The sequence below is a fragment of the Apostichopus japonicus genome, chromosome 14 (genome assembly GCF_037975245.1).
Source record: "Apostichopus japonicus isolate 1M-3 chromosome 14, ASM3797524v1, whole genome shotgun sequence".
Lineage (NCBI taxonomy): Eukaryota > Metazoa > Echinodermata > Holothuroidea > Aspidochirotida > Stichopodidae > Apostichopus > Apostichopus japonicus.
In genome coordinates this window covers 21768185-21783252 of record NC_092574.1, presented here as the reverse complement: position 1 = coordinate 21783252, position 15068 = coordinate 21768185, and the positions used below count along the sequence as shown (strand labels likewise).

The 15068-nt window shown below is 39.2% G+C and overlaps 1 protein-coding gene across 1 annotated transcript in view; it reads left to right on the top strand.

Moving 5' to 3' along the window:
- Positions 1-237: 237 nt before the first annotated feature.
- The window catches only part of LOC139980095 (protocadherin Fat 4-like), an 85041-nt gene continuing 70210 nt past the window's right edge, over positions 238-15068 (top strand). The window contains exon 1 of the mRNA XM_071991472.1: positions 238-5899. Within this exon, the coding sequence (XP_071847573.1) occupies positions 701-5899 (5199 nt within the window). The 5' untranslated portion in view covers positions 238-700. The remainder of the gene's footprint in view (positions 5900-15068) is intronic.

Here is a 15068-nt window from a genome sequence, read left to right as displayed (position 1 = left end):
CAAATTTTAAGACATGTTTATATTGAAATCTGCCTGTCGAGGTTGCTTTTGTACCTTTCCCAATTGTCCCCTCCCCTACCGCGAAAGAGTATGTTCAACTTTTGATTGGCTCATTTCGTCCATTGAACCTTAAACCACGCCTTTTTCTATTTTAATATAATATACCGCGCCCACTATTATGTTAATAGCTTCGTCACTCCTCATATGTTGAACTATACTTGTCTAATCAATACGGAATGCAATGTGAGCGTATGCGAGGGAGCTTGATGCAAACGTTTACCGTTGTACACTATTGTACTAATGCAACGCGCTGACATTCTGTATACGCGATTCTACGAGCGAAAGCCCGAATAACATTATTGCTTTATTAAGGACAGTGCATGACCGAGATGTAATGAAAACCAAACGGACATTGATTTGTATGTTTTGCGGAGGAAAAAATCTGTGAGAAATGTTTCAACATTTTGATTCGCGAATGTCAATACTATTACTCTCTGGATGATATTTCTTCTAAACCGTTCAACTGGATTTTACGAGAATGCTAAAATTATTCGCTAGCAACTGTTGTGACAGACGCTCTTTCGTGCCGGAAAATATAATGCAATGAAAGTATTGTGCTGGATTATACTAGTAGCGAAGGCATTGGATTAACTTCTAGGAAACATGGACATATTTTCACGAGGATTTGTAATATAGAAGTATGTTGTGGAGAAGAATGGACACCATGGAGCAGTGTCCGTTCAAGGAAATAAGGAGAAGGATTTTAACGAATACAAGGGAGGCCAATGGCGGTAGTAAGATCATGGTTATTTTATTTTCATTACTTAGTGTTGCATGTTTGTTTGACAGAAGCCAAGCTCAACTCACATCAGATTATATGTTCAGTGTAGATGAAGGTAGGCCACCAGAAACGTTAGTGGGGACAATTCCTGTCAATGTAGGCTCGACATATGCATTTTCAGCTGAACAACCCCTTTTCAATATCGACAGTACTTCAGGAGAAATCAGAACTAAATCTGAACTTGATAGGGAGCAATTAAAAAATTATGAATTTGATACTGTGGTGGTGGAAGTAAGAGAAGGTTTAGGAAATATCCTGATTGAAGTCAAAATCACTGTCAATGACATCAATGACAATGCACCTTCTTTCGAAGAGACGGAAGTTAAAATTAACTTTCCAGAAAATGCACAAGTTGGTACAGAGAACTACTTATCATCGGTCACAGACTATGACCTTGGCGCCAATGGAACCATCATTGAGGTAGCTATTGTGTCAGGTAATACCAATTCCACTTTCGACTTAGAAATTCAAAATCTTGGAAGTGCTCTGGCACTATCTTTGAAACTTATGAAAGAATTAGATCGAGAAGTAAATGACCTTTATCAACTCAGGATTATTGCAAGAGACAATGGTACCCCCTCACTCAGCAGCTATCTTAATCTAAACATGAGTGTGTCAGATGTGAATGACAATGCCCCTACTTTTGAACTCTCACAGTACCGAATAAGTTTAAGTGAAATCACTGAAATAGGAACTCAGGTTCTACAAGTTACTGCTACGGATCGTGATATCGGCAGTAATGGTGAGATTACGTATCGTTTACCTCGAAGCAACTCACACTTTGATGTGGATCCAGTCACAGGTAACATAACTCTCATCAGCCAACTTGTTTATGGAACCGCCAGTTACCATTCCTTCAGAGTCGAGGCCCAAGACAATGGATACTCCCGGCTTCAAGGCCGGACAGATATTTATATTGAAGTGATTGACTATAACGACCACGCCCCAGATATCAATGTTCAGTTTCTGGGCCATGCGTCTGATATTGATAACTATGTCACTGTCGAGGAGGGAGTGCAAGTTGGCAGGATCATCGCAATTTTGACCGTCACTGATGCTGACCAGGGAGACAATGGCATTGTTACTTTACAATTAACTGGTGGTAATGACCTGGGTCACTTCCAGTTAAGCTTAGTGTCAGAGCCTACCTATAAAATAACTGTCGTTGGTATGGTAGACAGGGAATTGGTTCCAGAATATAACCTCACAGTCTATGCAGAGGATCAGGGTACTCCCCAACGTAGTAGCATGTTAACGATCCGTGTGGGTATCCTAGATGCCAACGACCATTCTCCGATATTTATGAGTTCAGCGTATTCTGCAAGTCTAGCTGAAGATGCCCCAGTTGGATATTATGTCACTACAGTAAAAGCTACAGACATGGACACTGGTGTCAATGCCATGATAGATTACTCTATATCATCAGGAGATTCACTTGGCTGGTTTGCAATAGATGCCTTGACCGGTTTGGTTACGACAGCAATGAACTTGGATCGGGAGACCACCTCAGTGGTGACTTTGACCATTACTGCTACAGACCAAGGTCCCCAGCCTTTAAGCACTACTGTAGAGCTCAATGTTACCATCCAAGATGTCAATGATGTCGTCCCAGAATTTACAAATCAAAGTTACCAAGCGACTGTGCCTGAAAATGTTCGAGCTGGATATGAGGTCGTAACCATCGTGGCATTAGATCCAGATTTGGGTAACGGTGGCATCGTTGAATATTCATTTGCCGATGACTTCTCCCAAACGCAATCGATGTTTGCAATCGATCCACGGTCGGGTGTGATAATGACATTAGTGGCCATCGATCGCGAAGAGATTCCTAGCGTGTCCCTTTCAGTGAAAGCTAGAGATCTCGGGAACAACTCTCTATTCTCCGTGGCTGTGGTCGACGTGGAAATCCTAGACGAGAATGATAACGTTCCCATCTTCTACCCGACCAACTACTTTGCTCAAGTGAAAGAGAACGAAGATGTCGGCACCGTCGTGGAGACGGTATCTGCCACAGATGCCGACATCGACAACAATGGCAAGGTTACCTATTATATGGAGGGAGATAAGAACGGAGGAGGCAACTTTGTGGTGGATATCAACACCGGCGTTATTACCACCACGCAGGTATTAGACAGAGAAAGCCAGTCGCTTTATACAATCGGTGTCTACGCGTTGGATGGAGGAGGGGAGATATCTGCTCAAGCTGCCGAAATTGTGGTTACTGTTCTAGATATTCGCGACAACCTGCCAACATTTCTGCAGCCGACTTACGACTACGACGTCACAGAAAACGTCGAAACAGATACTGATGTCGGTCGCGTGCGAGCCACCAGTGAAGACGAGGATGTAAACATCACCTATCGTATATTTTCGGGAGATCCAGACAGGCGGTTCAAGATTGACGCGGATGGGTACATACGAACAGCAGGTATGATTGACCGTGAAGTGACCGCCTCGTACTCTTTGCAGATTTATGCCTTCTCTGGTGCCCTTCGCGATGAAACTACTGTCACCATCACCGTCAACGATGAAAACGACAATGTTCCCACCTTCGATGTGCCGTCGGATTCGGTAGATGTAGTCGAAAACTGGTCAGTCGGAAGGAAAATCTACCAAGCACAAGCTCATGACATGGATGTGCCCCCGAACGGTCTTATTGCCTATGAACTAACCAGCAACCCGGGCAACTTCTTCAACATCGAGCACGGCTCCGGATGGGTTTACATCAATTCAGACCTACAATCTGCTACTCAAGAGGACTTTATATTGCAAATTCGAGCCACAGATCACGGTACTCCTCAGTTGTCATCGACTCTCTCTCTCACTGTTATCTTGAGAGACGTTAATAACCATGGCCCAGTTTTCGAGGAGCGCTTCTACGCTGCAAGCATCAGCGAGTACACTCTACCTCCGACTCGTTTTAAAACGGTGTCAGCAGTCGACGCAGATACCGGAAGTAACGGCATGGTGTCCTACAACATCACCCATGGCAACCAAGAGAACAAATTTGGAATCTTCCCTGATGGTCAGGTTTATGTCAGAGATTTCATAGATAGGGAAGAAAAGTCTGAATACCAGCTCAGCATCACCGCTTCCGACAGTGGCGTACCTCCCATAACAGCCGTTGCTCAGCTCACCGTTACCATTTTGGATGAAAACGATAACCGCCCTTTTTTCTTGAATGCCTCGTACGACTTTTATGTAGTGGAAGAACAAATAACGTCGATCGTCGGCATGGTCGAAGCAGTCGATAGAGATGCTGGCACCAATGGTGAAGTCAGCTACTCTATCATCAGCAATAGTACAGACTTTCAGATCGACATTAGAAGTGGTGTGATTTCCTCACAGAGCATTTTCGACAGGGAGCGCCTCGATTCGGACATATTTAAATTTCAAGTGGAGGCATCTGATCGTGGGGATAACGCCCTGACAGACAGAGTCAACGTGAATGTTCACATCTCTGACATCAATGACAATGAACCAATCTTTTTACACAGTGACTACCAAATATCGATATCGGAGCTTGCGCCAGAGAACTCCAACGTTATCACTGTCTCTGCAATGGACAATGATATTGGTGATAACTCATTCATTACGTACAGCATCGTCAGTGGGGACCTTGAAAGTAAATTCCATCTTGACCACGCTAGTGGTCAGATTTCTGTGATAGGCAGCTTAGACCATGAGACTGTGCCAGTGTACAACCTGGTAGTTCTCGCAAGGGACGCTGGGCATCCATCGCTCTCAGCGATGACCCACGTCACCCTTACCATCCTGGATGAGAACGACCATCCTCCTACCTTTCAAGATGCTGATCTGGATGTAGAGATCACTGAATGTGTCGAACTCGAGGATCTGGTGACGTCAGTATCTGCGACCGACGAAGACCAAGGCCAGAACAGTTTGATATCATACTCTATCGTTCAGGGGAACACAAGGGGTGTGTTTCGCATGGATTCGGATAGTGGCGACCTTTACCTCGCCAAATTACTGGACCATGAAACCAAAGCCGAGTATCATTTGAACGTATCCGCTCAAGACTCTGGATCGCCAACCTTGACTAGTTTTGCATCCGTGGTTGTGAGAGTTCGTGACTGCAACGATAATGCTCCCACCTTCTCGCAGGTCAATATTGTGAAGGAGATAGAGGAGGGGCTGGTACCGGGGACCGAAGTGGCTACAGTGTTGGCTCAAGACTTTGATTCGGGGATTAACGGCCGAGTGAGTCATTCCATTCTTTCACAAAGGCCAGACTTTGACTTTTTTCAGATCAATGAAGCCACTGGAGTGATCAGCATCCAAACCCCGATTGACCTGGAATCACTCCCAGAATCCAGTGAGGGAGTGGTTACGGTTATCGTCCAAGCCATCGACCAGGCTCTTCCCGTGAGCAGCCGTCAGACGGCTACAGCTTCGGTGACCTTTAGCATCCGAGATGTCAACGACAATCCTCCGGAGATAGTGTCCCAGAGTGCAGCTGCGGTCTCCCCCGGGGCATCGGAGGGTACTCAGGTTACCACGGTAGTAGCAACGGACATCGATTCCGGCGATAACGCCGATCTGAGGTACTCTTTGATGACCTCTCAGGTGCCCTTCAGCATCCACCCAACCAGTGGTGTGCTAACAGTCAGTGGACGATTAGATTCCTCTCTGTCTCCATACTCCCTCGTAGTTAGGGTACAAGATGGCGGCTCTCCACCGCTGTCCAGCCAATCTACGTTGAGCGTTATCGTAACAGAAGCCCAAAGTACCGGACCCGAATTCTCACAAGACTTGTACAGTGGCCAGATCCAGGAAGGACAGCCGACAGGAAGCCCTATCGTTACAGTGTCGGCTTCGTATTCCAATGGGCAGGCTGCGGTCGTTCGGTATTACATTACATCGATAGCTATGGGAGGTGTCCAAACCAGGAACTATTTCTCCATCGATGCCTCATCTGGGATCATTTCGACGTCTTTGCATATCGACAGGGAAAGTTTTGCGCAGGAACCCAATTTTGCATTGACTGTGACAGCAGCTGACGTCGGATCTGTGCCTTCCAAGACAAGAAGTGTCCAGGTAAGCAAACCACTTCTCTTGCTTTCCATGAAAATTTCTAATCATGAAAATGGGTACAAGTTGCATTTTGCATTGTAAACTGTGCTTTTAAAAGTCTGGATACCATACTTGACCATAATGGGGGAAAATGTTTATAAGTGATGTGAAAACAAACAGTTAAAACCTGAGTCATACCAAAATTGGCACCATTAACTGTGAAACTTGGCCTGTATTTAGAGTACAAAGGTCTACAATTGAACTATAGAAACTTGATTACTTGTATCAAATTTGACCGGTACAAAATTCTGTGTATCGGGCGAATATTTTTTATGACAGCACATACAGGTGTCATAGTTTAATTGAGGGGTATCCACACATTGTGTGAAGATTATATTTACATGGTTTGCTGTAACCAAAAAAGTTTCAACCAAATCCAAAAATACAACTCTTTTTATAGTTTCTTCAACCATACTATTAAGATTGCCATTATTCTTTAATTCACTTTGAATTTCCATTACCCTAGTATACCATTTGTAACATTGCATTGCTAGTTAAAAGTTGCAAAATCATTTGGACTCTTGTCGTTGTCCTGCAATGCTCTAAAAACTCAAGATGAGATACTGTGTATAAGGTGTTACCCACTGAAAAATTCCAGCTCAAGGGTCAGAATTTTGGCTAATTTGCTTCGTACAATTTATGAACAAAGATCTTATAATGCAAAGTATCCTGGTACAGTATGTAAGTGCAAAGATACATAACACTTAAATTGTTCTCAAAATGTTTATAGTACTTTGAACACCTACATTTTATGATCAATTAATAATATCCTTATTCCTCAAAATTAATGTGACCATTTAAAATGTTAATTTATGTTAATTTACACCCTGAGATATATTGACTGAGTTTTATCGTCTGACTACAGTATTTCGTTAAGAAAAAAAGTGCCTAAAAATATAATTAAAATGCTTGTGAAGGTGCAGTGAGAAGTACTGTAAATTTTGTAAACAAATAACAGCAGAGGGCCTGATGGGCTAATATGTACATATAATTCCTAGTACCGAGGACTTCATAACCATTACTAAAATCCAATAATATCTGGAACGAAGACACCACAAAAGAGTGAAAGAGAATTCTAGGAGTTCAAAAAAAAAAAAAAAAAAATTGAAAGAACAAGCCTGATAGAGATCTTCTCTGCTTTTGAGCATTATTTTGCTTTGTTTAGAATATATAATACTATCTAACACTTCTTCATTGAGCGAAGGGAATATAGCGTGTAAGCCTTTGTCCTCCTGACATGATTTTTAAGGACAGACAATAATTTTGCGACAAGGGCTGCTAGGCGAGTCCATACACAGTCACACTTGAACGGTTATTTCAATTCTCTTAGGAAAGATTTTGTTTGATTTTATCAGTTGAAGATTGGTCTAACAAGCAGTTTTCACACTTTGATGAGCAGTGGGAAGTAATTTTCCCACAGTGATGTATATAGTACCCATCGCTCGGTGGGGTACAAACCCCATGTGTAGTTGTGTACACCCGCCTTGGGCTCGAAAATGGATGCACTTCGATCACGAGTGAAGGACTTTGATTTTCCGTAGCCAATCTGCACCCCAAGTGTAAAACACTAACATACAACATGTAGTACATAAGTAGCATGCCCGGTGTATTGCCGAGATATCTCAATGTCTAAAACATGGGAGTTCAGCGTTGCGAATTCTTTTAACAAACAACAGCAGAATAATGAATTATCTCACAGAATTCAGAAAATGAGCTTTAAAAGTTTAAAGGTCAAACATACTCTCCTTGAGGTTCTGACTCTCCAAATTATTCCTAGACATTGAAGAATGTTCAGTTAGATGTATCTCTGAGAGGAAAGTTTGAAAGAATTAGATGTATCTCAGATTCAGAGAGGAAAGTTTGAAAGAGACTGACCATATTTGACTTGCTGCTGGCATATTTGAGGACAAAATACTGAAGATTAATAACCTTTTAAATCTAACATTGTCAAGAAAGCCAGAAAGTCCCTTCGGCTTTTAAAATTCTCTTGCAGTACGCAGATCCTGTACAGTGTGATAAACGTGGAGACCGCTTAAAGACTGTGCATTGCCAGTTTTGTGTTTCGGCTTGTGTATTATAACAGTTTCAGTTTCAACAACCATATTTCGGTCACGTATTTTCAGTACATTTACAATTTACAGTGTAACTGTCGTGTACGTAACTTGTGTTGCTACCAATATAAAGTATTATATATTTGGATTGTCCCCAATTTTTTTGTCATATAAGTGTAAAAATGGCTAAAACTTTTCAATAAAAGCAATATTCTAGAGTTATGGCCAGGTCTTTGAAATTGGTCCCAAATCTGGAGGATTGTTAAACTTGTAGTTATTGGAGGAAAGGCGAATTCCTTGAAGTTCATTTCTAGCGAATTTGTGTAAACTTTGAGTGTTTATGTGGCCATATGTACATACAGTACAGTCATACATTGGTAGTCAAGGAGTTGATTACTGTAACATGAAGTCATGTGACGTACAGTATATCAACTCCACAGATTCTGAATTCTCAACACACTACAGGGCTAAGTGGAGAAAAAAAAACACCGGTCCAAATAGTATAAATTTTTATTATTATTGGTTCAAATTTATGCAATTATCTTCATGTTAATTTAAGAGAGCAGACAACAAACTTCATTCTCCTTGTAACTGGAAAAGGCAACCAATCCACCCTCCCCACCATGTTTTTTTGCCTCTTTTTTTTCATTCTAAAATTAAAGGTAAATGGCCTCTACATGTCTCTAAATTGTCTGTTAAACCCTAAGCCCCCTCCACCATACAAAGTCCGAAATTCCGATGCGCTTACTCAATAGCCTTTGACCGGTAGTACTACTGTGGGTCCTGTTCGCTATTCTTCTGGCTATTCATCACCCATGACCATGTCGATAATCCACTTACAGCTTTTCCAACCTGCATATTAGGCTCTCTGAATAGTTTCTAGCCACAAGAGGGGATTTTGGAAATCCTGAAGCCCATTGTTAGGATATCAACCTTAATCTATGACCAGTAGCATTTCTTTCAAAAATAAAAAAAGAAGTTGGTTAAAGATTCCTTTTGTCATTTATGACAGAGATTGGTGTAATGAGTCTTTGGTCTTGAGATGGGCAATTAGCTTGGCTTGTGTCATGTTTGCCGAGAGTTTTGGCTCCAACTTAATACCATAGCTACTGTAGAGCCTAGCATCACCATAGTGCTGTGGTTAGCATGGTCTACTCTGTTACCTACCTAAATTGAGGTCTGTATAATTATGAAAGGAACAGTTTTAACCTACCAAAATATTTTGGACAGGCCAAAATTAGTCTTGGAACCAACATAGGTTTTTTCCAGTTTTTACCTCAAACACTGTGTCATCATGAAAGTTTTAGTGTATATTTTGCAGTATTGAGCGTCAAGCTTAATCAGACAATTGCAATTAACCACACTGAATCATACTTTATTATTTTACTTTCTCATACTTGAATCATAGTATTAAATCATGCTATTGATCATACTATTACGATCATATTACAATGTGACTGTTTTAAATAGACACTTTGATCATGAATTATACAACTATTAATCATAAATTTTAAATCACACTTTTTGATGGTTCTTGATGGTACATTGTTAAAGATGATATCAGAATACAAATAGCTTGATCAATTTGCAATGTCTAATGTCTTAAAATATATATCAGATTTAATCAGTTCTATTAATAGTATCGATTATGTTTTGTTTTTAAACAAGAAATGTTTGCTGCTCACAGCAGAAGCAACAAAAGCAACATTGAGAGCAGTGATTTTGTGGGGTTATGAAAAAGTGCTACAACACTGCCCTACATTCAAGATTGCTTCTTAGAGAGGAACATTTGACTGACCCGGTGACCTTAAACATGAGTCACGTATTAATGTAATTTTCTTTGGGGGGGGGGCAGGGGGGGGCACAAAATTACAGAAGGAATTAGACATTTACCTTTATTCTAATACTGTATGGTTTCAAATCTTTGAAAGAATATTACTGGTGTGTTAATATTCTTAGATTTCAAATATTTATGGTATGTTTAGTGGACGTACACCCCTATCGAGATACCTGTAGACTTCGTTGATTGCAATGTTCAGATGGTTTTAATTTTGTGTGATTTGTAGGCTTCTCTATTCATATTTTATGCCCTATACCCCTCGGATCCCATGACGGGGATCGTCCCATTAAGCACAGCATGCCCTAGAATGGATGGATAACATACCTTATCATATCTACGGAGGTAGTTATTCTTCCTATGGTTTCTTTCATGTCGTCTCCATCCAGACCCGAACCAGCAAGACATTCGGTCTGAAATCAGACACCGATTAGCCCTCCTATTCATTTCTACATCTTTTTTGTTGCAACAAATCTTTTACCACATTGTTAAGTTACATGATTGATCTTATTATATGGATTCCTGCTAAACTAGTATGAAAATCAAACTGGCCTAGTTTATAACCAGTATCCAGACATACATAGCTTAAACAGTATGTGTGTTTAAATGTCCTTTTATATTCAAAATTAGCGGTTAACGAACAGTACGCTGAACCCAAACGTCCCAAAATATGCTGCCGCGGAAAGGAGCAGGGTCGTAATACAAGGGCAGAAAAAAGAGAGAGAGAACCTTCACAGCAGGTGAAGTACAGTTAGGTATAGATGTAACTTTAAAGTGATGTATATATAGGTCTCACTTGATCTGTAGCTTGAAAAAGATGTATCTAGGTCTCACTTGATCTGCAGTAGTACTATGGAAATTATGTGTATCTAGTTTGAATTACAAATAAACATTAAATTGAAATCGGAACAAATCCACTAGATTTATTCAAACAAAGCCTGAACAGTGTCAATTTTGATGTCATTCGACAAAACGTAAATATTTGAATATTTGATGTAAGACCAGATCCGTGTGTATAAATTATGTATTAACTTTTGAACAGCCTGTCAGCCTGTATTATCTACATAGGCCTATCTGTATATATGCAAACAGCATAACATTTCAGAATATTTTCATGAATGAAAATGAAATCCTTACTAGTCAAACTAGTAAGAAAGACAGTGAAATGTAAAAAAGGATCAAGAAAATGTTTGTAAATGAAAACATTTTTTTTAACAACTTGGCTTTGGGACTTAAAAATCAAAACCATGATAGCAGCCAGTGGGGAAGCATATTAAAAATCAGATTTATTCCGGGACAAAGAGCCACACAGATGCAGAGAAAACGAAAACCTGCAAAACCTCAAGTAAATAGGCAAAGACAGGAGTCATGTGACCTCAGTCAGGGAATTGTATCTATTAAAGCAATCTAATGTCAAAATGTGACTGAAATGATTTTTATATTAGAAGTGTGATCCTCCTCTTAAAATTCCTCTGTGTTTGTTTTGTGTATTTAAAGATGACTGATGATATAATGGTGGACACTCAACTTGATATTTTTACACTGTAAGTGTATCGGACGACAGACGGACGATGTAATGATTGTTGTGTGTTATGTTTTTGTAATCTCAGCTGTATAGTAGGGAATAATTTAATATATTTGTAAATTAATTTACTTTCTTTGTAAAGCGCCTTGAGCAGTGACTTTTGTTTACTGATTTGGCGCTATGTAAGTCTCATTTATTATGATTATTATTATTTCTGCATATTTTACAAAGCAGATTTTGAGGTTTGTGAATTTTGCATAAAATCATATTACATCGAGTGTTTCATGTGAGTAGAAGAACAACTGCTTGCATATAAATCATGTGCAGATAATATCATGTGCAATATTACAATTTTGCATTAGAAGATTTTTCTTGCATTTTTATGATGTAAACCAAGATTAAATATTACCTATAGATGCATGCACCAACACATCATGAGAAGATTTCCTGCGTTCAGTCTGTCCATGTGAACAAGTCTGTAGTACAGTATGTTAATTTTATAATTTACAAAAATATACCACCCTGACTATTAAGAGTTGATCCTACAGTATTGCATTCATCGCTATGGTGATATAACCCACAGTGACCTCATATGGTAACCATTTTACACTGCATAGCCTCCATCATATACACAAGTGCACTGTACTAAATTAATGTCCAGTCCATGTTTAGCTATTCGAATTCAAATTGTTGCTTTAAGATGTATATTAAATATGGTTTAGCTGTACTTTTGGTGGCTGTGCACAGAATAAAAAGAATATGTTTGTAGAACAGGGCATCAACCTCGGTAGGCATTCAGGTAGCTTTAGAATGGACATTCACAACATCTAGGTTGCAAATTACATATTGTAATCATGTTTGGAATATTAGCATTGTTTGAAAGACCTGTATCTCAGCAGAGAGAATTATTGGAAAATTTGATCATTTAACTTTGCTGACCTGACCTCGAAGAAAGTAAATGCCAGTTTTTAATATTTGAAGCAACTTTTTTTTTTAATTATTTTTTTTACTGTTATTGGTCAAATTTGCTGCTTTTTGATCATCATTAATCTCATCTGCGATTAAGTTCATTACCATGAATTGTGGTCGTGAATGCACTCTCATTTCAATAAATGAAAAATGATGAAATTATGTTTTATGCAAAAATTGCAAATTGTTTTCTATTTGGCATTTGAATCTATGTTAATTATCACAAGACCACCAATAGTGCCAGAGAGATGAAATTTATGTAATGGAAAGTAAATTATTATAATTAGCTTAACTTCATTTTTAGGAGTAATTAAGAAAAAGGCCTCAGTTTTTGTCAATTGCAATAGATTGATGTGGGTAATACTTGGTGTATTTGATAAAATTTCTGTTAACTATTTGGTTAAAGTTTAATGCAGAAAACTTGTACATTAAAGAAAGACAAATGGTTTAGGTTTACTGGTCATTGCCACCACTTTGGTATATTACATTGCTTGCTGACCTTGTGTACAACGGTTATCTGGATTTTATAATATTGAGGATGTACTGTATGTACTAACCTATAACAGAGTGCTAACATGTTAATAGCAATCCACAACTGGTCTATCATTAGCCCCATGGTGTTATTATTGATTCTCCCGTTGAGACACCTACAAGCTGCTTTCCTTCACACGTACTCCCCTCCGCAATCAGTAGCCCATTGTTCCCCTCATTTACATAAGAATAGGACAATACGCTGGAACAACATCCCTGTGTCTGTCAAAACATGGCCTTTTTTTGTGTCATCGTGTGGAGGTATAGTGCAAGTCTGAGGATTGAGGGATGGCTGTGTGGGAATTGTTTAAATTAAAAGTTGCCGTTCAGTTTGGTTCATTTCCAGATTTTGATTAAAAAATAGAGGTGTTTTTTGAGGTTCAGGTAACTTCTTGGAGTAGTGGAGGAAGTGAGTGATAATTCAGATGGGATGAGGGTGGAATGGAGTGGAGGAGGGAGGGGGGGGGGGGGAGAAGTGAAAAACAAGGAAAATTGAAGGAGACTGGTAAAAGTAGTGGGGAAAATACAATGTGGAGTATAAAATATATATACTGTATATCACATTCACATTACAACCTGAGGTCTTGTTAACAGCAGGGCTGGTGGTATTCCTTTAATTTAATTTGGCACTTTTATTCCATTCTCTAGAGTTTCAAAATTTTGGACAACAATTTTTAATTACAATTTTTCATGTTATATTGGCCTGTCCTACTATTACTAATGGTGGGTTAGGCCTGTGAGAATTGCTTGCATAATAGTACACCTCTGCCTCAAGACAAGGACATTTTCTGCTATATATCTAATATAGTGATGATAAGAAAGGACATTGTTTAAGACATTAGTCTTCAAGACAAGTGTCTAAAAAGTGTATTGAGGTTCTGCAGGATTGCTGCTCTAGTTAATAATAATTTATCATGTTATATACTTTGTGTCATGTCTATAAAATGCAGGTAAGGTCCAAACACAGGCAAAATAGTAAAAGACTGTGAACTGAAGAAAATATTCAGTAATCTGAAGATGGTGAAGGTCCCTGTTGCTTGTCGTAGCCTGTATTTACGGTTGTCTTTGCTGCCTACAGTTTACACAGGTGTCTGACCTGCATTTAGTCATCAAATTTTTTACTTCATAAAAGCACAGCAATTGAAATCCCCCACCCCCCATCCCCCATGCCTGGACAAATGCTATGGGTAAATTAATTATATTTTATTGTCAATATCAAAACAATATCATTGAATTTATTGAGCAAGCTTTCTAAGTAAATATTGAAGGATGCAATGTTTGAAAATAGAGCTTTAAGTCTACAAGAAAGGAAATTACATTTCATTGTTCTCGGAGGGAATGTTTTATCTTCAAGTATATGTGGGTCACCTGAATGCAAGATTACGAGATTAAACTGTCAGGCTAGAATATATATATGTAACGTTAAATGAAGCAGAATTTTGTTGGGCGTGATGATTGGTTCAAGGCAGTCATTTATGTCCTCTGCGTTATGTTTTGAGACATTTAGAATTGTAAAGACAATGTGTTATTCAAAACCAGGAATATCTGGTGTGTGTTTTTGATACTGTATGTATGATATATGAAATTTTATGCTTGTACTGCTCAATTCTGTTCTGTAGTACCTCACTGGAATTTATCTGCAAGAAAGTTTAAGAAAGTAAAACTCATAGCAGCAAGGCAGGCTTAAAATCAATGGCTGTCATATGGTTGCTATAGCAATTGAACATTTTGTATTGGTTTGTAGATAATACAACTTCTTTTCTTGGGGGAGGGGGGGGAAGGGGGTGGGGAAAGGGGGTGTGAGAATCCTATTTTTATACAAACTTCCAGTAGAGGAATAAATAGTACAGGAATATTTTTTTTCCCCCAACAGAGCTGTTGGTTCCTGTTTTATGTTTTTTTCTGATGTGATGTAAAGAGCTTGCATTACAATTGGGTGTTCATTGTCACACTGTCCTCTAGTCTATGATGGGTAGCCTCATGGGGGTTTAGTCCTGACAGGTTTTTTAGCCAGAGGCAGTTCAAATTCAAAGTTTGTTTCCTGTGGGTGTTTGAAATCGAGTACAACTATCAACAGTTTGACAGTGTACATCTTCCAGGGTATACATTTTGTTACATGATTTGTTCTGTGACTATTGTCTGTGACTATTATTAACTCAGAAGAAATGATAAATTAATAATTAGAAGAAAAAAAGTCTTTGTTTCTTGGGAAACCTATGT